This window comes from Sinocyclocheilus rhinocerous, unplaced genomic scaffold (assembly GCF_001515625.1).
Source record: "Sinocyclocheilus rhinocerous isolate Xijiao unplaced genomic scaffold, SAMN03320098_v1.1 scaffold829, whole genome shotgun sequence".
Classification (NCBI taxonomy): Eukaryota; Metazoa; Chordata; class Actinopteri; order Cypriniformes; family Cyprinidae; genus Sinocyclocheilus; species Sinocyclocheilus rhinocerous.
The window spans coordinates 871,356-897,871 of record NW_015635681.1 but is presented as its reverse complement, the minus strand read 5'-3'; the positions used below and the strand labels follow the sequence as shown (position 1 = coordinate 897,871).

The window sequence follows — 26,516 nt, the reverse complement described above, 5'->3', positions numbered from 1 at the left end:
ACAGAATGCCTGAAGTACTATGGGCCCTGGCGAAGAAGTGGGCACCTTAGGGACATACCCGACCCTCGGATAAAGGAATGCCCTAGCCATGCCCGGAGCAAACCGCCACGTATACCTTCAGAGTGGAGGGAGATAACCCTGCGGATAATCGCTCCTGCAGAAACTCCAGAACTGTACCAATTAGGCAGTTGACTGGGTCCCGCAGTCGCTGTCCGCATCAGGAAGTGAAAAGCTTCCACTTCAAGGCGTACTGTTTTCTTGTGGTGGGAGCTCTGGACTGGAGTATAGTCTCAACAACCTCAGTTGAGAGACCAGATGCTAGGAGCTGTGCCCCCTCAGGGGCCACGCCCACAGCTTCCACAACTCCGGGCGGAGATGAAAGATGGTGCCCCCCACCTGAGAGAAGAGGTCCCTCCTGATCAGAATCTCCAGCGGAGAGCCGTCGAGGAGGGACACCAAGTCCGAGAACCATACTCGGGCCGGCCAGAACAGGGCTACTAGCAACAGACGGACCCCATCCCGGCGTACTCTCTCCAGAACTCCCGGGAGCAGAACGATCGGGGGAAAAACATAACAAAGCCTCGGCCACATCTGCACCATGGAATCCAGCTCAAGTGGAGCTGGATGCATAAGGGAGAACCAGAGCGGACAGTGTGTCGTTTCCTGCAACACAAATAGATCCACTTCCACATGGCCAGCATCTCCAGGCAGTTTATGTGCCACGTGAGATGATGGCCTTCCCACAGACCCTGGGCAGAGCGGCCACTTATGACCACCCCCCAGCCCGTGAGAGAGGCATCTGCCGTTAGCGTTACACAACAACAAGGAGTCCCTAACATCGGGCTTAAAAGGGGCCTCTTAAACCATAAAACCCAAAGATCATGCATGATTCTATGCAGACGCTACAAGATCTATCGTAACAAACCAGTCCTCGGACTTGATTTGAGATACTATCTGCTTGATAGTGAACATCTTGAACCGTTTGATAGCGCGGTTCAGAAGACGGAGATCTAGGATCGGACGCAACCCCCCATCCTTCTTCAGAGCGATGAAGTAACGGCTGTAGAACCCGGACGCTCTCTCTCTCTCTCTCTCTCTCTCTCGAGAGAGAGAAGAGGAACACGTTCTATGGCCCCCTTCCTCAAGAGAGTATCTACTTCTTTTTCCATTACCAGAGCCTGCTCGGGACCCACTAGTGTGGGAATGACCCCGTTGAAATGAGACGGATGAGAACCCGAACTGGATTCTGTAGCCTCTCTCTACAATCTGCAGGACCCATTTTGAGACATTTGGCAGAAGTTTCCACACTGCCAGAAAATCTACTAAGGGAACCAGCCTCTAGAGACTGGCCTCTGGTGTCATTAGAGGAGCCAGTTCAGTGCCCTGAAGCAGATGACCGGCAGGGAACGACCGACCTGACTGCTGTAGCACCCTCACTTGAGGGGACGAGCTCTCCCGTGCCGTACCGTCGCTGGGCTGCAGCTGGGAAATTCGCTCGTCGGAGCTCACTGAGCCCTGAAGCACCGAGGGTTGCAGGGATGTCAGTAAATCTCTGTGAGGGCACTGAGGAGGATCGGGCACCGTATACTGAGGTGTTATCCTTTCCTCCCCAGGTGGGGATGCCCTCAGGGACCTGATGATGGTGGCGTCAGGACCGCTTAGTCACGGTCTTCTTCGACAAAATGACAGTCCGCAGATCCGTTTTCGATCTAGAAGACCCCGACTGAGAGCGTCGCCCCGACCCCCATTCTTTCTCCGGAGGGGTGCGGGTTGCAGCGCTCTGTTTTTGAGACTGTCGGTATGAGGAACTTGACGGCTGGGGCTGCTCCCGCTCAACAGCCCCATGGGCCTGGGAACGACGAGGGAGGAAATGTTGGAACGCCGCCGCTTGCTCCTGAAACCTCTCGATCACAGTGTTGACTGCATCGCCGAAGGTTGCCCGACGCAGTTCAGCTACTACGTCGGATTCCTCCTCCTCCCTGTCATCCAGGTCCCTGAGCAGGTCAGCCTGGTATGTTTGTAACACTGCCATGGTGTGAAAACATGCGCCAGCCTGACCTGCCGCCGTATAAGCTTTCCCAACCAGACTAGATGTCAGCCTCACGGGCATGGTGGGAAGCTTTGGGGCCTTCAGGGACGATGCCGAGGATGGGGAGAGATAACTCGCAAGCGTCTGCACCACCATTGGCATCGCCCCATATCCCTTTTCATTCAGACCCACGATGTTGGAATAGTTCGAGACTGTGGGGCTGTAGATACAGGATGAATACAGTTTCTCCCACGATTTCGACACCTCGGCATGGAGATTGGGGAAAAACGGAAGGCCCCGTCGTGAAGGCTGTGATCTGGCTCTCAGGAAACACTCGTCTAATTTACTTTTGGGATGAGCATCCTGCTTCTCGGCTGGCCAATCGATATTTAACTTGGCAACAGCACGAGTCACAACCTCCACGAGCTCCTCATACGAGAGGGACTGTGGTGGCGAGTCCACAGTCTCCTTTGTCTCGACACTTATCACATCCACCTCCTTGGAGGAATATAGATGAAGTGTCTGGCTTTCTCTCCAGGGGGAAGAAACCGCAACGCGGGCTTCCAAAAGAGCCGTGGATCTAGCGGGTGAGGACTGAGAAAAGGATGAGCCCGTCTCGGATCCCTCCGCTAAATCCACTTGCGATCCCCATGACAACATTCTACGCTGCACCTCGGCAACAGCGAGACCGCTGCCAGCAGGATCGCGAGCTTGGCCGCTCTCATCAAAAACAGCCAGGCGAGAGCGGAGCACACGCAGCAAGAGCAACTCGCAGTCATGACAATCAGCTCCCTCGAGAGCTGATAGTGCATGCTCCGCTCCTAAACAAACAACACACAGATCGTGTGTATCCCCCACTGCCAGATATCGTGGGCAGGGAGGAACACAACGTCTGTAATACCGTTCGCTCACCATAGACTTAGACTTGGATTTTGACATATTTTTGCTTGTGGACTGACAGACAACAGTAAATATTGAGAAATGAAAAAAATTACACACTCATAGAAAAATTGATGAGATGAAACTTCTAAATTATCTAAGCTAACAGAGTGTGTTAAAAATGTAAAATATTGGATGATCAATAATTTTCTCCTATTAAATTTGGATAAGACAGAGACTTACTTACTTATTAGACCAAAAAACAGTACACAGAATCTCTTGGATTACAATTTGCAACTAGACGGATGTACTGTTACTTCCTCTACAGTCAAAAATCTGGGTGTTATATTAGACAGCAACTTGTCTTTAAAAATCATATTGCCCCATGTTACAAAAACAGCATTCTTCCATCTTAGAAACATTGCCAAGCTACAAAACATGTTACCTGTTTCTGATGCAGAAAAGCTAGTTCATGCATTCATGACCTCTAGACTGCACTATTGTAATGCACTGCTTCCTGGTTGTCCTGCATCTTCAATATTTCTGCCATATGTACATAAACTGACAGTCACCACTGATAAGCTACTACTAAATATTGTAGAAACTTAATTTTCTGTAAAGTTGCTTTGCAACGATTTGTATCGTAAAAAGTGTTATACAAATAAACTTGAATTGAATTAAATAAGACTGACATATATACAGAGCGCTACTGAAGAGCAGAAGTTAACTTGCGCTCTGCCGGTTGAGCTTTTATACTTCCTGGTTGCTCACGTCACCCTGCTCGTGACGTCTCGCTGCTCCATTGGACTGATTTTACATGTGCTTCAGAACGCGATCACGCGTTTCTCGACGCAGCTTGAGTTCCTGAAGGGGAACATAGAAGAGCTCCACAGTCTAAAGCGGTTATGCATTTAGTTATTGAGTTATGCATTTTTGCAAAAACTCTCATTATAATTACTGAAGCTGTCTACAATCAATCTCTTTTCTGCAGATTGTTAAATATGCTGATGAGAGAATTTGTGAATACTAGCATAGTCATCAGAATTCAGTCAATGAGCGCGCACACTGAACAACTCCATGGTGACGAATCAAAATGCTTCTGATTGGAAAAAAAGAAATGATGCAATGTAATAAAGCAAATCAACTATAAATTAAATGCCGCGATCGACAATTTCACTTTACACATTTCACATGACCATCGATACCACTAGGCCTACTACTAGGGCTGTGAATCTTTGGATAGATAGCGAATCGATTCGATTCACAATTCATAGGTTTTCGATTCGATTCAAGAATGATTTTTTCAAATTCAGAACGATTTAATTCGATACGATTCACAATTAAATTCGAATATAGCCTGGCATGTCTTAAGTTCTATGAGAGCGAGATCACTTCTCTTTCAGTGCAAAAACTTCTTTATCTCATTTTCATTAAATAAAATGCTATAGTAGCTATTTAACTTTTCCTCTCAATTGGTGAATGATGATTCTGAAAGAAAACATGCCCGATGTCTGTTTGCTATAGAAAAAAAACGCCACTTTCATGCATCTGATTGTCAGATGATCGCACTCTTATTTCAAGGTTGTTGTTAATGCTGTGGTTATTTTAACAGTTTCCTTCGTACAATCGGTTCAACGACATTGTTAAAACACAATTATCATTCAATGAAACTGTGCGTATGCTTTAGACACTTACATGTTTGCTCCGTCCATGCAATAAATGTGCAGCCTTCGACTTCTCAGGTAATGTTGTCGGTATGACCGAGAGCCATTGAAAAACTACAGAAAAGTAAACCTACTTAATTTTAGCATTACTGGCCACAAGTACTAAGGAGAGATCACACATCAGCTGCTCAAAAAATGTGTCAGTGAGACGAACGGAGCGCGAGCGCAATCCTGTGACAGTCACAGGCGGTAAATAATGGAGCACGTGAAGGAGAGATGCGATGGCACGAACACTGTTCAAGGTCTCCATTAATTCGTGCTTGTAGTAATTTAATGTGTTTATATTTTGAAAGCATTGAATCGCTATAGAAATCGCGATTCTTAGCGTTTTAAAACAATTATTGTCCGCAATCGACGATTCAAAAATCCATGTTTCAAGATCGATGCATATGCATCATCAGGGTTTGTTATCAATGCATTAAGAAAACAAGTGAATCGTTACACCCCTACCTACCTACCTTATGCATTTTTTACACAATTTTCAAATAATTTTACAATATCAGCTTGATTTGATATGCTGTACAATAAAAACATATTCTGTTGTGATTTTTCATTATTTAGGGTACAGCAATAAAATACATAAGTCATTCAAAAAATTTTCTGATGAAGGCATAAAAAGGCTTTTCAAGTCATGAATAAATAAACAATCAAACAAACAAACCAGCATACATAAAAAATAAAAAAATTATAAGGGATTTTTTGTAAAAAATCAGGCCCTGGGAAAAAGTGTCCTAAGTTGAAGAAGTATATTCCCTAAATAATTTGCAGTTCATATGAATGTCATCTGCCATTCCAGCGACCCCATATTAGTTTGTAACCCCAAGATTCTGAACCTTCGGCCTAAAACTACAAAGACTATGACAGACTACACCTCTCAGATATTTAAGCGACTCCCTTATGAACACAGGATAAAGTCATGATCGCAGTGCTCCCACTTCACGCTCACCACAACGCAACGGTGCATCAATCACCTGAACATATGGGCCATATTATAAAAACAGAGACCTCTGCACTCTTGGGCCAAGCTATCAGAGGACGGCCCAGCTCTCTGGCTCTCAGCACCTCTATACAATTTCTGTTTGACAATTAATGTTCTTGCAGCGAGTGGGTTCAGGGACGAGAGAACAAGGAGAGGAGGGAAACAAACAGCAAACAGGAGTGTGGGAGCGAGAGGTGATACAGTGTAACATTGCTGCCTGTTTAGGAGCTAATCCATGCTACAAAATTCCCTAAATATTCAGACAATTTCGAAAGATCAGTGACAGCCTGAAGGCAACATCCTGGCAGAGTGGGTAAATGTCAAAGAGAGGATATATTGGGCACACTGGTGAGAGTGTTAGGTGACTCCAAATTGGTAACAAACTTTCAGTGTAGAAGTAAATTCACATAGCATCTGCTTAAAGTTGTGTAAGAGAAAAGTACATTTTATTTTGCATTATTGAGATTTTTCACCCTCATTATTTGGCATCATTTTTCGTCAAATGCTTGAATTAAATTAAGTAAAATAAATAAATAATTAAATAAATTATATATAAATGTGTATAATAATAATCATAATTTTATAATAATTAATATTACAAACATGTAATATAATATATCAGCTATACACAATCAACAATACTCCCCTCTGAGACAGTGAATATAGACATCTGACAGCTGTAAGTCACTATGGTGACTGCAAAGGCACTAAATCAATACTAAACAAATAATGAGTCTGAACAGAAGAGGGGGGTCTCTATGGGGAATGACTTTTGCCCCTAAACATTACATGTCTGGGGCATTTTTATTACTTTCATTGACACTGGTTAATTTCTAGTCTTGCTGTGTGCTTAATAAAGCACCATGGGACACAAATAGCCTGAGATTTAATTTAAAATCTTTGCATTTATAATAAAGAGGCCATAAGAGTCAGATAATGCTTGCTGTGTTTTTGCTAGGAAAGCGGATCTATATGCTATACTTAGAACCAGTTTTTTCAATTTCTAAAGGCATATGTGAACATTAATTCAGCATTTCCCAGCAGAGAAGACTGTTATGTTGTGTTTTACCCAACAGATAGTTCAGATTTTTCCCACCTGTGAATGAAAGAGGAACACTAACAGAAAAGATTTTCCTTTGCGTACAAACAACAACACTGTCAAAATGATCCGCATTCACACGGATTTGGAAAACAACTAAAAAGACTGTTTTATGCATGAGAGGCCAGTATTTAGCAATGTTACTTTGTAAAGAAAGACTATACACTTCTGCACACATACCTATAGAATGAACACGGCATCACATCTCCATTTTTACAAATTTGTGTTTTTGTAGTTTACACGGAAACAATATTGTTTTCCATTAATTAAATTGGAGCCAATTATTCAATTCTGAATTTTGCAGCACTAAACAAAATAAAACAGCCACAACCAGTGGAGATTCAAAGATTTGTGTTTTTGTAGTTTACACGGAAACAATATTGTTTTCCATTAATTAAATTGGAGCCAATTATTCAAATCTGCCACAACCAGTGGAGATTCAAAGAAAAAACAATAAAGTTTTAGTATTTCTTTGGTGCGAGTTACTAATACTGGGAAAACGTGTGTGGTTGTTGCTTTCTCTGTTTTCCTTTGCACAGCAAAGCTGTGATCTGCTGTAGTCCATGAGCAGTAAGTGAAGGAGAGCATCTAGACTTATTCTGGCTTTAGGGGTGGTTGCTTCTGCTCTGAACTTACAGCTAGTTTGAGTCAGGTAGCTTGTTTTATACACGCAAATATAAACACTCTGCCTTGCATACCCTGGAGTGAAAAAAAAAATCCCTGACAAGGGAAGAGGATTCACTGGGAAAACACCAGAAAACACAGGAACTCCAGAACCCCCCTGTGGCTGCATTGAGATAGAGCAGTTATTGATGGAGATCCTGAGCAAGGCGGGCAGCCGGCCCCAGAATGCAGCCTGCTGTCTTTTAAAACGTGATGGTGAAACTGAGCACCAACTGAAAACAAAAAACACAAGACTACAGGATTTGTGCAACAGGGTTTTTCTGACTAAATGTGTTGCTCAATCCAATCGTTTCAAAAGTTTGTGATCTGTGAGATATTTTAATGTTTTTGAAAGAAGTCTCCTACACTCATCAAGGTTTAAGTATTTGATCAAAAAGACAGTAAGCAGTAATATTGTGAAATATTATTACAATTTAAAATAACTGATTTCTATTTTCATATATTTTAAAATGTAATTTGTTCCAATGATGGCAAAGCTGAATATTCAGCATTGACTTCTGTGTCACACGATCCTTCACAAATAATTCCAATATGTAGATTTGGTCTCTCACTGACCTCAAACTGTAAAAGCAGCACCACTCTCTACACCATCATCACATACTCAACCAAAAACACAATATGTACAATCACATACAATCACAAAAGGCTTTCAACATAGGTAATTGTGCTTTTTGGGAGGCGGTTGTAACACTTTGGGTCTTGTAGAGTCTAAAATTGGGTCTAATAGGTTTTGGAATCTAAGTGCAGCTTCATATTAAAAAATCAAAGGTAACATACAAAAGTGAAATCCCAGGAAACAAAACACTGCCAATTAAAATACACATCAAAAGACAAGACTTGACAAAGTCACAAAGGGTTTAACTACACAAGAAATAATTACCTGGGCAAGAAAATGCTTGAACACAATCAGGGAAGCCAGACAAAAGACAAGAAACCTTAAACAAAACCTACATAACTATAACAGTTTGGGTGGGCAGGAATTACCAGATTTTAGTGTTCTTCCAATTTAATATCTGAATATAATACAATCCATGAAAAGGAAAGAAAAAAAATCTAGGCCCAAAAGCCCTTCAGGGTGTCATTTACTAAAATGCCATCTAGGTAATTAAGTAAAAGCAACCACAATTTATTTTATGTTTTCTGGCAACTTATTAACAATGATGAATTCTGAAATTGTGAACACAAAGAATCATTTCCTTATTCAAATTCGATTAACTCCTTTCATGTAAATGAGCAGATGCCAGGAGTACAATGAAGTGCCAAAAAAAAAAAGAAGAAGAAAGAAATTACATATTAAGGTTTATAAGGCAATGCTGTAGGAGTTCAAAAAAGGAAATATTGTAGTAGCATACACAATAAATAGATAATAGACGTGTGTATGAAAAACACATCAGCCATAAATGAAAAGGCCCGCTGTGAAATGAGAAAGTATGAACTCAGGTGACATGTCCATGAAAATATAGTTTAAAAATGCCACTCACCCACAGTGAGCTGTCCTGTCAGCTGGCCAAGGTTATTTCGTGCATTCACCGTCACATTGCGGTCTGACTGTAAGACCAGAGGACTGTCCTGAAACACACACACATCGAAGACATAAACTGATTATAGGACCCTGCATAATAAAAGAAGATAAACAAGTTAAAGCAAGACAGGAAAAAGGAAAATAATGTCATGTTGTAATGGCATTTACATAAACCATACTAGTTTAAATTTAAATCAGAATCATGAAAATAATTAAAATAATAGATATGAAGTTAATGTGTTCAACATGAAGCTATATGTGATATCTGAGCTGTCAGAGACTGTGTGTGTGTGTGTACATGGATGAATGCACTCTGGTTGGCCGGGGTGTGTGTGTCTGTGTGTTCATGCATGCAGGGGTGCATGCTGTGGATCACTGGATTCAGTGTCTTCTTGTTCTGTGCAACTTTGATCCTACTGACCTATACATCTTCTTCCACAACAGAACCTCTGCTGTGGCTCTGAATAAACACACACCATACAATGCATCTTAACCCCAGTCACATTCATGAATGTATTCAATTATGAAATCACCTCATCATATATAAAGTCTCTATAGTCAAGATTAAACCATTACACATGTTTCTATACTTTCTATTATTAAGAATGATTTTGTGTGTTACATTTATAAACTGATCTGAGGCTCGATCTTTTTTTAATGCTTAAGAATCTGGGCATGAGAATTCAGCCCTTAGATTAGCTTCAAAGCACAGCACTCCCTTTTGACATTGATCGACCTGCCAGCCAACCAGATCAATATATCGACAATGAAGTACAGTGAAGGTCCACAAGAGCAGGTTCCCCATTTCTTCGCTTTCTGTGTTTTTTTTGTTGTGCAGTTAATGTGTGGCCATGTGTCTTCACTTGTGGACAAAAACACAGTCTACAGTTCACGTAAGTAATAAACATGTAGTGACAGAATGGTTTTCATACAGTAGTATAGAAACATGTGTAATGGTTTAATCTTGACTATTTTCATTGGCAGGGCAAAAACAGATCAATCAACAAGAAATACTGTAATTATTGATTAATAATAATACTAATACTAATAATAATACTAATACTACTACTACTACTAATAATAATAATATTTATTATTATTATTATTATTATTATTATACAGTTAACACACAATGATAATTTATACAATATTATCTACAATTATTTTATTTTATTTTACTAATGTTTTATGGGGACTTTTCATAGACAATGATTTTTATACTGTAAATACTGTATATTCTACACACACCCTTACCGTAAGCCTACTCTGGACATTTCTGCTAGACATTTGGTCCCCACAATGTAGACAAAACCTCACACACACACACACACACACACACACACACACGTGTGTGTCGTAAAGTAATTTATTCATAAATTAAAACATCAGAATGTTGCCTTCAAATATTTTTCAATCAAGTAGGCCTGCACTCCTGTGGAAACTCCCTTTACAATCAAAGAAGCTAATCAAAGAAGCTAAACTGTAAATAATTGCTTATTTACATTGAGTCTACACTTGCTGTACATAAAATAAGAGGACTTAAAGGATGTCAAAAAGGCACAGAAAGAAATAAACCAAGTCATTCATCCATGCACAGTACTTATAGTTACACGTCAGTGGCAGAAGCCAACTGTTTTATATTATAGTGAGGAGTACTTCGTCGATCGCTTGAACAATATAATCAGTTTGGAGCTGCAGTATCTGCACTTGCTGTCTCACACTGTATAATTAGATCCAGATGATGTCAGTCTAATGGAGTAAAACACTATCTTCTCTAATTACCTCAGAAACACCCTCCTACCCAACACTACGTGTTCTGCCACTAGATGTGGGATGTTCAAAGCTGAGATGGACAGTATTATTGTTTTTGATCATGGGTAAATGAGCAGTGCAGCAGACGGGGATCATAAAAGGACACATTCAAATCAAAAGTGAGCAATGACAGGGTAGTGAAGGTTTATGCATATGATAAACTCATACAAGCAAGCTTTTACATGTTTATTTGAATTGCTCTAGCTTGACATAGACCTTCAACACTCAACATTCAGCAGTATGTTGAATACTTCTTTTATCTAAACCCAACACGACTGGCTTGTGAAATTAGTCACCTGGCAGCTCAGAAGCTGACACATGCAAATAACCTCCTAGACATTTACACGAAAAGAAGCCACTTCGGCTAGAGTGTTATCCTTTAATCTGATCTATATTTCCATTCCAATCAAACAGATCCAAAATCTGTGTCCAAGCTTCAACGCCTCATTCTTCTCCTTCCATCCTTACACAATGCAAAGCAGGACACCGAATGAAGAGAGATAATTTGTGTGAATGTCATTCAGGCATGACAATTCTGTGTTCCTCCCAGATGTCCACCTGTTCTTCATTATCTCTCTTTCATTGTTTTTCCTCTCGTTTAATGACACACTTCAATCCCACACACCTGCTGAGATCCTAAATTTAGACATCTTTTTTATCTGCTGTGGTGACCCCTGTGATGTCCTAACTCAGTGGGTTCTGTTTGATAGTTAATCACAAAATCATTGGTGGGATTAAATCCATGTAGACCTTGTTTCTCAGAAGTACTAAAACAATCATGCACTGTCCAGAAAGAATGGCACAATGAATTAAAATCAGTCTGTACTTTACAGTGTTCATGATCCCATCAATTCGGACATTACCAACTGACAGATACACAGCCCTAAACCAGGATAGACCTCCAACGTGTTTTACTGAAGGCCGCACAAGCACTCATTCTACTATCTCTCTCCAACTCTTCTTCTCACGGATTGTCAACTACTGGACCTAAAAACATCAAACTTGGATTTGTTACTCCATAATACTCTTTTCCACTGATACTCATTCCAATTTTTTGACAACTTTTGCATATCTTACCCTTCTGAAAAAAATAAAAATAAAAAAATGATTTGTTGGCTTCTGCCCTTCCACAAAGTCCATTCCTGGTCAAACTTCTTCAGACTGTAGAAGGGTCAACTTGGCATCCTGATGAAGCTGCCAGATGCTGAGCCAGGTCCTTGGTGGACTTCTTTCAGTCTGAGAAACTTCTCATCAGATTTTGAAAGTTTTCTTGGCCTTCCAGTCCTTGACTTCTTCTGATTCTTCAAAATTATTTATAACAGCTTGAATACCACATATTGTGTATCCTTTCAGATACACTGATTGATTTTGCTGATTTTCCTTTCAGAGTGGCCTTGCTGATGCAAAATTATGATTTTTTTTTGTCTATCAAATTGTGGTCTTTGGCATTTTGAATGGGATTGAAATTTAGTCGTATACATATTACCAATCTTCCAAAGGATTATACTCATACAACACGTGTATGTAATGCTGAAGCATGTCTTGCACAAACCTACTATTTTATGTCAAAGTGACTGTTGTGAGAAAGGTCTAATACCTTTTACACAACAGTAATTTTGACATGAAACAGTAGGACAAATACATGTGTTAGCAATGACATTAATTGGGGTTCCATTCCATTTAGGTTTAAGTGTTAGGAGAGGTCACACTAAATACTTTGTCTTTTTTAACATTGCATACAAATTGTGTGTATATCTGGTTGTATTCTAATCAAGAGACTGATAAATATTTATATATGGTCATATATATTTCACAGATGAAAATAAATCATACAGGTTTGGAATAATATGAGGGTGTGTATGATAACAAAAAGTTCATCCGGTTATCATTTTATCCATTTAATTATTAATACAATTAATTAATACAAAGTATCTGTCTGTAAAACAACTTTTTTATGAAATTTATAGTAATACACATTGGAGGGAACCCTAAAAGACATTTAGGTTTCTTTTGGCCTTTATAAAGCTTGTTTTTATGGTTGTATTTTTTTTTTAGCATCAAATTTTGAGAAGGTCAGATTTTTGTTTTTTTTCATCATCAAATTTTGAAAAGTACAGAAATGACTCCTCTGTTGTTCTGCTCTTGTTAAAACAACAGCAGACATTCAGCACCATGGACAGCACAGATGTAAGCATGGAAAGAAGAAACCAGCAAGAGAGCATTGCTGATGGCACATAGAGAGGCAAAACAGATGATGCAAGAGTAAGTTCAGGGTTAAAGCACTCACACTTGTCTACTTCTGGAGTAGAGAAGAAATTATCCAAGAAATCTCTCATCATGAGTAGGTCTTTTGCGTCTTAAGAACTGTCTAACAACCTCACTTAAATTGCATCAGAGAGGTTTCAAAAGTCAAACATCATATTATACTAGTCAACATTTGAAGTAGATCAAAACCTTTCACTAAAGTTGTCCTACAACCTAAAACCAAAATGCGTTCTTGTCTTAGAAATACACACACACACACACAGTATACATACTTCAGATCATTTATTTAAAATAAAATACAATTATTTTCTGACCCCAAAGTTTAGAATGGTAGGTACTGTACATTTTTGCCATAGGATTTCTGAACCTCATCTATCTCTCTGTGTTACCATTACCACTATACAAAACATTTTTTTAGTAAATAGCTAACAAAATTCCTATTCTATTCATCTAGCCGTTCTGTGTGAAGGGGTGAATAGGAAACCTTTGCTATAGAGGGGGTGACACAAGGAATGACAAACCAATCTATCTCCCAGTGGAATAAAGCTAACAAGGTTCCATTTATGATACTATAAAATAGCAGAGAATGAATGTATGTTCCTTCACCCTAAGGGGGGATAAAGCTTAAGACCACATTTTTGCTTTTATGACGGCACGTCTTAGGAAAGACTCTCAGGGTAAGTCTTTGTGCCTCTTACAGAGCTAAGCACCATGGAGGTTCAGGTGGTCTTTCAGAGAGCAAGACCAAATAACTTCACAGCTCAAGGCTTAAAGGTAAAAAAAAAATGAAAAAAATACATTTTTATATACCAGGGCAATGTGCAGAGACATTCTGTTCTGTACGATTTCTAAAAATTCTCCCTAGCAGAGTACCTGTTTATGATAGAAAAAAAAAATGACTACAATTATTCTGAGGGTATAGAAGGTATCTAATTCAGTATAAGGATATAAAAAATATAATGGGATTTAAAAAAAATACTAAAATATAATGAGCTAAAATATAATTAATAATTTACATCTACCCATTTTTGACATCTTTTCTCCTCTTGATTCTTTATTCTGAGTTATAAATTCCTACCTCATATATTGAGTGTTGCAATTTTCAAAATTTTATAAAGATATGAATCAGTAAATTATGTCTTCAGGCACTTTATTCAAAACTACATTTTGGTTGCTGCACTGGTCTTCATACCCAAATCATCTCAGTTGTGTGATTCAAGCATATAAACACCTAAAATAGGTGCTCTAAGATGTAGACCAGTGCCAGTCACTGCTCTGGATGAGGTCAGCATGTAAGGTGGCCTTAGATTATGCACACACACACACACACACACACACTTGCTTTTGAATTCATACATTTCAAGCGAAAGCCTATATTTTCAAGGAAGCTTTGGTGGAAAGAGCATTGCCAGTTGCTGCCAAACAGCTGTTTGTGCATGACTACACTCTTAAAAATAAAGGTGCTTCATGATGCCATAGAATAACCTTTTTTTTTTTTTTTGTCTAAATGGTTCCATAAAGAACCTTTAACGTCTGAAGAACCTTTTTGTTTTACAAAAGGTTCTTTGTGGTGAAAGAAGGTTCTTCAGATTATATAAAGGTAAGAGAACCTTTGACTAAATGGTTCATTGTAGAACCAAAAATGGTTCTTCTATGGCATCGCTGTGAAGAACCTTTTAAGCACCTTTATTTTTAAGAGTGTATGGAGAATTTGCCCTGCATGCCCCTGAATCACATTTAAACACAAACACAAATACTGGCTTTCATTGCCTTTGCTACTGTGCCCTGTGATGCATGGTTAACACACATTTATTATCTCAAGGACAAACACATATGCTGAAACACCCACATATAGAAAATATCTGTAGACTGTATAGTGCGATCTGGGCTTGTAACCAAAAAGCAGCGAGTCTGAATTCTGCATTAATGTAGAGGTGTTCAGTATAGAAGGTTGTTAGAACTATGAGCACAAAGGTATGATAAAGTTGTTTGGTTTTATAATAGTCCCTGAATCACCTAATCATCATCTAATAATCATAAACCAAAACCTAAATTAGACTCAGGTGTGTTTGGAAGCCCATACGGACTTAACAACAGATGTACAGATTTGACTGTTCCTTAAGCTAGGAATAAAAGTGTAAGTGTAATTTCATTCAATATCTCTTAAGTGTCTAAAATAATTTTATGTAATTTGGCTGTGCTCACAGGGGGAAAACACACACATTGTAATGTATTAACAGGGATAGCTGACTAACATCACAGATGCAGTTTAAGCATGAATTACTATTGCAGTTTGGTAACATTTTATAGTTAGGTTCTTGTTAATGTGAGGATGTGCACTGATATACGTAGATGCATTCCAATTGACTGCACGTATTCTGGCTGCATTGACGAAAGTTAACATTGCACAACTGCAGACGCAGAAAAACCCACTTTTGAGTCAACAACAAAAAAAAAAAACATGAAACATGCTTCTCATGTAAAATATCGTATTTAATATACAAATATATTATACAAAGTATATTATAACAATATTCTATTATATATTATAACAAAAAAAAAAGTTTTCCCCCTGCTTATAGCACCAGTGGACTGTTGTGAAACACTTTCCAGATCATTTATTAATAAAATATTATTTAATATAAGTTAAAATGACTTGGAACACAGTTTGCATACATATATCACTGCTTTGCTTACATACACACATATGCATATACAGTACCGACAAACATTTTGCACTGTGAGGAATGAGATTATACTGCTCACACTCACAAAGTACTGCTGATCCCAGCTGACAAATGCCCTGCACTGATGTCTGGATAACATCCAATCTCACAGTGGCCTTGGGCGGAGTGGAATATGATTGGTTGCCATCCAGACTCAGAAATCTGAGTATTAAGCATTAAATCCAGCCTTATGATTAGTGCCAGTCTATAATGTCCTGCCCTGAGAACAATTGCCAAGACACTTTAGCAAAAACATTTATGAAGTTTCCACAAAACAAACATTGCAGAAGATTTATTTGATGCAACTTTGTAAAGTCTGTGTTTTTATGGTAAAAACGACCATTGTAGAAGATTTATTTGATGCTATCCTTTACATAAAGTTTTATTTTGTGGCTTCCATAAATCAATATAAGCAATGTGATTTCCAAGCACACAACAGATTGTTGTGTGTAAATTATTCTCTCTTCAAGGGCCAAGCCTCGCTAGGCTTGGTTGCACACACAGGCACACACTTGCATGCTCAACACAAGAAAATAGAAAGAAAATGGAGAGAAAGTCTTGTCTGATTGGTAATAGGTTATTGATTAGCGAGTCAGTCCAATCCTATGGTTTGTTGGCAGTTTGAGCTCAACTAGCCAACCTGTTCTAAGAGCAATCAACAAAATAAAATGCTGACAAAAAAAACCTGAAGACAAATAAAATAATAATGTTGCTAAAAAATGCATATTTATTGATTTATTTCATTCTTTGAGTCTGATGAGTTTACTTTAAATGACACTAGTTATGTCATTCTCTGCTGACAATGTAAAAGTTTCTACACTGTATTGAGCTAATATATTCCTATTGATTCCATAACCACAGCCTGTAAGACACATCACACACAATGAAATTCACATGCGATATAGCAAAACCACACAGTAATACAGAAATTGGCTTACAAGATGTGAACTTCATGTTTTAAAGATGAGCTAAACTACATCAGACAGGTGACAGTACTGTCAATGTGAGTTTTATATTATATATGATGAATAATAGAATGCATTTTTCTGAAATGTTCTTGAGAGGCAAGCTTAAAATGACGGTTTGACACGCACTGCTGTTTAACATTGCATGTTGAATCGCTTGATCTCTGGGTCTACATCTTATTAAAACAATAGTTCAGCCAAAGATTAACATTTTGCCATCATTTATCCACCCTCGTGTCATTCTTAACCCTTTCTTTGACTTCTTTTTTCTTCTGTGGAACACAGAAAAGAGAATATGTATGGTCTTCTGAATCCATATCATAGTTTCATGTGAGAAACAGACCAAAATATTAAATTATACACTAAATATTCACTAAGGTAAGCAAATAATAAAAGTGTAAACATCATTTTCATTCATTTATTATGTGTCTAAAACTACATAGTATTTCATGTTGTTTGACTATCTTTACAGATCCTATTCAAGCGTCAGTTACTTTTTGTTTAACACTGGTTAATGCCATGGGTATCATGAAGTGAAAATTAACATCATTTTCAAAGAATTTAAAAATATAGGTTAATCTTAATTAACAAATGTTAATAAAATACATTTCAAACTTTTTATTTATTATTTATTTATTTAAATATTTTGAAGAAAACATTACTTTTAAATAATTTACTATATAATTACACTTAACTACACTCTAAAAACAGCTGGGTTAAAAACAACCCAATTTGGGTTATTTTGGCAACCCAGCACTGGGTCAAAAAGGGACAAACCCAGTGCTGGGTTGCTTTTTTATGGTTTAAAATTACTACACTGCTAGGCTAAAATGAACCCAAATCGATCTAGACATTAAACCTACAAATCTTGTTCACTTTAAAATCACTTTTACAGACACAGAAAGACTATCAAAAGGTAAATATTTATTTAAAACAAGAGAAAAGTCAAAAGTAACATGCATTATAGGTTTGGAATGACATGAGGGCAAGTGAATGATTTTTTTTTGTGTGAACTATTCCTTTAAGAAAGGAAGACCAAGAATGATGACTCTCCAAATCAGACAACTCCAAAGTTGGTTTGAGTTCTGCAATGAAAAACACAGACATCAATGGGTTACATAAAATATGAACACATAATCATAACTGTTGTTGCATCAAAATGTGAGGTAAGCAGGCAGGAGACAACAGAAACATTTATTTTCTAAAAATATTTCTGAAGAAGCTGAGAAAATCGCCTCCTCACACAAGCAGGGTTCTGTGTTGTTAACTCCCGACGCGGGCACCATGAAGACACAAAGCTCAACATGTCAGAAATATAACATGCAAAACATTACTTTTAACAATGATCACTTTATCAGCCTCAAAATAATTAGGCTAGTCTTCATTACATAACGCCGTTTCCTTTAGGAAACTACATTCAATTTAACCGTGAAAAAAAAAGATAACGAATTAACATGTAAATATGTTAATAACCCTCTCTTAACACCTCAAAAAATGTAAATATTGTAAAATCTTATGTAAATATGACATAAGACACTCACTGACGTTATATTAAAAGCACCTCTTCCGTTCAGTAAAAGAGGCCGTTAAGACTATTTCTGAGGCGAAATCCGCATCCGCGTATTCTATATTCGTATTCTATATTTCCACCTTCCATGAAATCTTAAGATATTACCGGACTCAAACAATGAATGATGACTTTACATTTTTAATCTTTACTTACCATAAACCAGTGATGGGCAAACTTGGCCCTTCCAGGCCACTTTCCTGCAGAGATTTGATCCAACCCTGATATGACTCACCTGCCTGTAGCCTTCCAGTAGTCTTGAAGACAATGATTAGCTGGTTCAGGTGTGTTTGATTAGGGTTGGCGCTAACCTCTGAAGGAAAGTGGCCTGGAAGGGCCAAGTTTTGATGACTTTACATTTTTAATCTTTACTTACCATAAACCGTCTTTCACTCGCACTCGCTTCCATCTGAAGACGCTGAGAAAATGGCGGCTTCTCGCACTGGTATCGTCGAGATACGTCCGATGTTAACGTGACGTGCGTGCTCTCTTTCATGTCCGCGTTCCCAACCCAGCACCGCTGGGTTATTGATCAAGACCAATTTTCAACCCAAAATTGGGTTAAAACAACCCAAAGTCCTTACCCAGCGGTCTTAACCCAGCATTTGGGTTGAAAAAATAACCCAGCGTTTTTTAGAGTGTACTCCTTTAAGACTCTCTAAATCTACTGCAGTTTAAACTAAATGCACTGTATTTACAAAGAACCGGTTTATGCAGTTTCATTATATGCATATAATTACAATTACGTAAACCTACTATTAACCTAAATATATTCAATGACAATGCAAGCACCTTCATACACATTCATACACACATTCATCTTGTCATCTTTCAGGCCCACACTCCTGTTAATTATGAGCAAGCTTTTTATAGATTCAAGCCGCTGTGTGGCTTTACAGCAACATAAAATAATGCATCACTTTTCCAAGAGTATTTATCACGCTCTCAGCTAGATCTTTGCTCAGATCCCAGTGTGAGCACACCACAGGGACTATTTGTCACTGTAGTACTGATCAAACTCCTCCTCTTTAATACTGCTTATCTTCCCCTATTGATCTTCATTTTACTGCCTCTCTATTGATACCAGGATGCTGTAAATGAGTAGTCCACATAAAATCTTTTGATCCTCTAAGTTTTGCTGTGCAGGAAATGATCTAGAAACCATGCACCGTTAGTTTGTTGTTTTATCATCCTCATGGGGAGATCTGGAGATCTGGAGGCTTATCTATAATGGTAGAGCAAGCACACACACATGTTACAATATATACTAGGAACATAAAATGGGGATGAGCAAGCAATAAAAGTGTGGATCATGGGGAGAGAAAACATAAAATGAGCCTTTTCATTTGTTCCTAGTCTTGCATGTTATATCACAATAATTGATCATGGAATTTGTATATCACAAGGGTGTAAATATTTGGGTAAACAATAAAACAAATCAACTCCATTCGAGATTCATAGGTTTTTCAAAGTTAGAATGATTCAATTCACAATGAGATTTGATTAAATTCTCATTTTGATTAATTATTAAATTCTGTAGTTTTTAAGTGCATTCATAGTAGGGGTGGGTGATATGACCAACATTTCATTTCACAATAGAAACAAAGGAAACAAGGGGAACGAGGTCTTCATTTTAATGCTGTAACTTTAGATGTAAGTGAAATTTCATAATTCTTGATTGCAATTTTGATACCAATGGCTAATACTAGCCTAATATACGGTAAGTAAAAGGTTGTTTCAGTAGATAATGTAGAATATTTAAAATATAGAAAGATTCTGAGAAAACTTTCAGTCCCTGGAAAAGGTGTCAAGCTACAATCACCCTAGAGACAGTCAAAGTAATTAGTACTTGTGGGGATCAGAAATAACCCTAGGAGTAACATCTGCACACTTTCTGCACTGACTAATGACAGTCTTCATGAATCACAGAAATCACAAAAGAGGCACTTTGCTAAATAAAAAGCACTGCTTTCCGTAAATAATATTGCTGTCCATTTTAACTTTGTTAAACACTGAGCAAATTATTTTTCTCAAGAATGAGTGTGTATTCAGGAAATGTAATAGCTAAAGATAATGGTGAATAAAACAGTCCTGAAGACTGTCCAGGACTGGCTATAGCTAAATGAAAAGTTTTCTGACCAAAAACATCCAAATTGTGATTGAATAATGATGAGCCCAACATAGCAATATCTTGTTGTAAACAAAAATGCACATATACTCTAACATTACCACAATACATAATATCATAATATTCATTCAATTCTTTCAGCATAACATACAGTATATTTCAAAAGTTTTGAGTTAGAAATATTTTTATTCAGCAATGATGCATTAAAATTATGTTCACATCATTCAAAAATAATAGACAGATAGATAGATAGATAGATAGATAGATGATAATTTAAACATTTAAGAAAAAATTAACACTGCATATTCCATACTGTAAAGTATGTAGCCTAGTAGATCTATACAGTAAATACCGTGGTGGAATATGCGGTAAGTATATATTAGCACCTAAACAAGCAGTCTTCAGATATTAAATCTTATCACATTCTGGAAAGCTGAGGAAAGACACACAATGCTGAATAAATGTGCTCAATAAACCTGTGAATGAATATTTTATTGACAACATATGGAGAAAATATGGAGAAGCTTAGATAAGATAGCATTTCTACCAAACACCTTTATTTTTACTTGCTCCAAAGTGTTATCAGAGACATAAATCAACAGTTTATCTCAATAAAGCAGTAATTTTCCTTTTTTTGCCCTAAGAAAAGAGTGGAAGCAAATCTCCAGCAAAGGTTGTGCATCACTTTCTAAATCTAAAACGGAAAGATTATTTGGATTTATCGTTGTTAGCGGTCTCTGGGATTTCCTGCCCAGACTTCATTTCTCTTCAGTCGCGCTGACACGCTCTTATCACCTCTAACATTTACCTCCGCAGTCCAGGTTGTACCCCAGGCTCTGCTAGCTAAACACCCAATGGCTAGCCTGCCCTTTTACACATGCTACATAGCCCCCGGCTAAATGTCATTAGTCGCCGATGAGGATCAAAGCTAAAATGGTCCACTAGCTTGTGTAATGTCAACGTGTAGCATTAATTAAAACCGTGTCTGTTTTTAATTAATTTCACTAACCGAGAGGGGTAGAGTTGATCCCGGTCGGTGTTAGCGTCCATGTCACCGTGTAGCAGCAAACGAGATGAGGTATTCGAAATCTCTAATGGCGACCACTGGAAATTGGTAGAAGGCTGTGGTGATGTGAGATGTTAAGATGCAGATAGTGTTTGTATTTATTTGCTTAATTAACTGTGGCTCATTGTTATGGAGACAGTGACCCCAATTAGCTACGGCCCAAAATATTTCAGGTAAACACAAACCTACTTGGTGATGTTCCATCAAAAGTCCATAAGCAACAGTAATATGAATAAAAATATATGCCCTGAGTGATTTCATGTTCAGATCAGATCAAATTTGATCAAGATAGTGTACAAAACAGTAATGTTGTGATATTTTAAATATATATTTTAAAATGTAATTTATTCCTGTGATGGCAAAGCTGATTTTTTTAGCAGCCATTATTTCAGACTTCAGTGTCACATGATCCCTATATGAATCCATCTAATATGCTGATTTGTTGCTCAAGAAACATTCTTCTTATTACTGATGTTTTGAAAACAGTCGTGCTGTTTTTTTTTTTATTAACTAATTTTTTTTATTTTTTTTGGAAATCTTTTTTTTTTCAGGATTCTTTGATGAATAGAATTCAAAATCACAGTATTTATTAGAAATGTAGTACTCAAAATTGTTCACACCCTTGGTAAATATGATCAAAGAAGGCTTTAAAAATAAGTCTGCATAGTTTATCCATTCTTTCATTCAGAAATAATAATAAAATAAAAAAATCCTAACTTTTAATTGAAGTAAAACCAAAAAAAAAAAAAGTCAAAGTGGGGGAAAGTCACATTATGAAATAAATATTATTCTCTACAATGGCCACAATTATTGGTACCACTAGACATTATTATGACTAAAATATCTTGTATATTGAAGTATATTGCCATTCATATTTGCATTTTTTATCAGACAAGGGTGACTAGGAACATGGAATTATCCAGCCATGGTTTCCTGTTTCAAAGGAATATAAATATGAGGGAAAACAAAGACCAAATTCCCTCAATACTCATTGATCACAATGAGCAAAATCAAATAATATATTTCTGATGTGCAGCAAAAGATTGTTGAACTTCTTTATATAAATCTGTTATCAATATCTGTCACTTTTGAATAATTTTTTGAAGCTTTGCTGAATGAAAGCATGAAAAAACGTTACTGACCCCAGATTTTTGAATAGTAGTGAACATATATTCATACAATCACATGTTGAGGGCTGTACATTATCAAGTCCACGTACAAAACATTTGAAGTCATATAACAGCACTGCTGTGGAAACTCACTGTGAGTTATATTACATGTCACAAGCAGTTGATGTCATCTCTTCATCTGTCGAATAGCATCATGTTGCTATCATATGCCCTCGTAAACACGGTGCCCACCCCTCCTGTACGCAAAAACAATAATAATGTGCTTTGACAGAACAGATTGTGCGACACTAATATAAATAAAGAGACTATCACTCTTCGTTATGCCTGCTGCTCTCTGATCACACATCTGCCTTGTGTTTAGATGTTGGGTTACGTCTTGGCGAGCCGCATGAGGCTCGCGAGCCGCGCAATGAGTAACACTGGTCTAACCAATCACAGCTCAAGTAGAGTTATCCAATCACATTACAATGTTGGGCTTGTTCATCGAGCCAATTAAAAAGAGAGGTGGGATGACATTGCTAAGAGCTGAGAGGTAATTGCAGAGGTAACCTGTGCCCACAAGGTTTTTGAGAGTTTTTGTGCATCTGAGAGAGAGCGCGGAGAGAATAATTGATATTCTCCGTCATTCCTGGTTCCTGAAGGTCTGAACAGTCCCCATGTTTTATCATCCTAAAATGTTGTTAAATGTTAATGGGAACCTATTTTTACATGGGTCATTCCACCACACTCTCAACCCCCCTGAATAAAACATTAGTACTAACACACTGGCCAATGCTTGAATCCCTTGCTCTATGATTGCAGATACATTCAGTGTTTGGGATGGATGACTTGTGTTTACTAGCTGAATTGTCCCGTTTATTCAGTATCTTACAGGAGCGACTTAAATACTCTCTTTATGGCGTCAAGCTACTTTTCTGTTCTCGTACCAGCCAGAAATAACACCTGTAGTCATGTTAGTGAGAGCTGCCATTCTCGATGGCGCCGACGGTGATGGCTGCCTCCGTGGCGTGCTCCGCAGTTGTTTTTATGTTTTTGTTAGTTTGTCCTGTCTTTAGTTATATCCCTGCAATCAGTTTCACCAGAGACGAATTGCCACATACTCAGTCTACACCTCAAATTTGCACATAATATACAGTACCTGTACATACAAAACTGTCTATTGTAATATACCTGCACATACAATTGTCGATTTATATATTTTTATTCCTTATTTACTTGGTTTAATGGTTAATGGTTTAATTTTTTATTATCTGTGTTTTTTTGTTCTGTCACTGTCATTCTGTTACACTGTGGAAGCTTCTGTCACGAAAACAAATTCCTCGTATGTGTAAACATACCTGGCAATGAAGCTCATTCTGATTCTGATTCTGATTCTGATTCAAAGATGGCAACTTCCATAACATCAGGAATTAACTGTGTTTGGTTAATGAGCACATGTTTACCAATCTCAATTTGCAAAAGTCTTCACAATTTACAATTACATAATAAAATACCCCAATTATTTTCCTCACAATATTGCACTAATATCAGAGATGTGCCTGAAGCTGAATAACAAATTCTATGGAATAGTAGATATATATCCAATAAAACATGTTTAAAAAACATAAATAAAATTGATAACTATAATGTGAAGTTTAGGAATAAAAATTGCACATTGTGGGACTGTGCGAAGGCAAAGCTAAATTTTCAGCGTCATTACTCCAGTATTCAGTGTCACGGGATCTTTCAAAAATCAATCTATGATCATGTGATGCTCAAGGAATTCTCATTAATATCACAATTAAAAACACTGCTGCTTAATATTAACTAGTATAAGCTGGGATACTTTTTTTATTGATGAATAGAAAGAAATAAACCTTCTGGGTAGTAACCCAAATGCTGGGTCAAAACAACCCAATCGCTGGGTTTGTCCATATTTTACCCAATGCTGGGTTGTGTTTAACCCAGCATTTTTTTGTGTATATATAAGATATATATATATATATATATATATATATCTTAAAGACCCCATACTTTTGAATGGTAGTGCACATATTTTTCACTTCTTGAAATGTGTATTTTAATTTGTTTTGCTATCATAAAATGTTATTATGTTTATACTGTATGTCTGCTTCTAATAATGTTAAAATATATATTCATCTAAGTTTGTTTTAAAATAATTGTATACATTATACAAACATATTTGCTATGTGAAAACTATAGTTAATAGGTTTTGATTAAAGCCTACATATGGTTCTAACTGAAAACATATACAGATAATAGGAATAATAGGAATATAATATGAACAGGCAAAACATCTAAATAAACTCTAAAACTAGTTTTATGATGCATGCGAGAGATTGAAACGTGCAGTCTCTTGTGGATATGTTGGCTCTCTCTTGTGCATTTGCTGCATTTTCAGTTTCTCTCATTCTCCACTAATCAGCAAAAAAAGTGAGCAGCTCTACCCTTATGAGTATGTGGATTGTGTTTAGACTCCTGGGAAGGGATTTACAATCATTTCAACAATTCCTAGAGAATCTATCAATCATCTTGTCTCAACATTTGTTTAAGGATGAAATAAAAGCGGATATTACTAAGGGGAGGAGAATGAGAGAAAACATCCTATTCCTCCTACATCATACAGCGTGTGGAAATAATGCCTACAACAGGAAACTTTTGTCTAATTTTAGCAACTCCCAATACAGACATTCTAGCAACAAGGCCACAAGGGAGTACTATAGAGAAAGAGTGGGAGAGAAAGAGGGAATGATAGATAGTGCATATAAAGAGAGCATGGGAGAGAATGGTTGTGCAACATTCACAAGAGACAGAAGGTAGGGAGACAAAAATAAACTTTTGTCTTTGTGCCTATTGTGACGTATGCTTAGAACCTGAGAGGAACACTTATAAAACATGCACAATACCTTTGTTATTATACACCATGACCATATAAGCATGCAAACACACACATACTTCAGGCTTTTAATGAATTAGCTTGTCCTAATGACATTACCACTGTAACCTGACTAACTCAGCTTTTTATACAAAGCACAGAGGGATATATGCTGAAAAGACATCCTTAAATAAGCACTGCAGAGTCGCTGTGACTTTACCACTAATGGCAAGAGATCTTGCTTTACCCTGTTCGTATATCCTGTTTCCTGTCCTGAATCTTGGTGAAAAACAAGGAAACAGCTTTGCATGTATCAGCATAATAATTTCAGCTCAAGAACTAAACTGATTTTGCAAAATAAACGAAACTATAAGTGATGAAATACATGGTTAAATATAAAGCAGGATTAGATGTACTACCATTCAAAACTTTAGGGTCAGTATTTAGGACACAAACTGGAAACGCTAGGGTTTTGTTGACTTCAAGTTGGCAATTTAGGATTGAGCCTAAATATTTCTAACCTTTTGTTTTGACAAAGTACGAATTTAAATAAAGCTCGCGTCCCAGCAAGCCGACCCTGCCTTCTTCCTTCCACACTCCTGAACCTTTACTACAGTACGGTTGTGATTTCATAACTGCATGGCCAACCAGGAGTAGAACATAACTCAAAAATCATAATCAGTTCATAAAGACATTGAGACCAATCGTTTATGATTTTCAACTGTTAATACGTCAGTCTTGTCCTCAACACAGGGTCAAGAAAAATACAATTTCTGAATAGCAGCAGGCAGCTATTTTGAAGTCTGATTCAAATTCAAACATTTATGCAGGTTATTTGTCAGCCCAACAATGTCATAAAAATTTAAGTGTGTTTACTTGGTAGATAAGAATATATTCAAGCCCAAACCCATTTTCAGTAAAGTGCCATTATATAAAATGTAGATTTTGTTGCTATTTGCTGTCTTCAAACCGCTTTTATTTTTGTATTGCTATTTTTAAAATCCCCTTCCTTTTTGCTGGGTTTAGAGTTGTAACTTTAAGGTTTTTTTTTTTTTTTTTTTTTTTT

General features: G+C 37.4%; 1 protein-coding gene and 1 long non-coding RNA gene across 2 annotated transcripts in view; one reads left to right on the top strand and one right to left on the bottom strand.

The window, feature by feature from the left end:
- The window catches only part of sgcz (sarcoglycan zeta), a gene marked incomplete at its 3' end in the record, with an annotated part of 91,873 nt that overhangs the window by 35,837 nt on the left and 29,520 nt on the right, over positions 1-26,516 (bottom strand). The window contains exon 3 of the mRNA XM_016561866.1: positions 8,876-8,963. Within this exon, the coding sequence (XP_016417352.1) occupies positions 8,876-8,963 (88 nt within the window). The remainder of the gene's footprint in view (positions 1-8,875; positions 8,964-26,516) is intronic.
- Positions 9,236-26,055, top strand: LOC107747396 (uncharacterized). The gene is made up of 4 exons (XR_001640801.1): positions 9,236-9,248; positions 16,702-16,705; positions 17,466-17,471; positions 25,989-26,055. It is a non-coding gene; the product is annotated as an uncharacterized LOC107747396 (long non-coding RNA).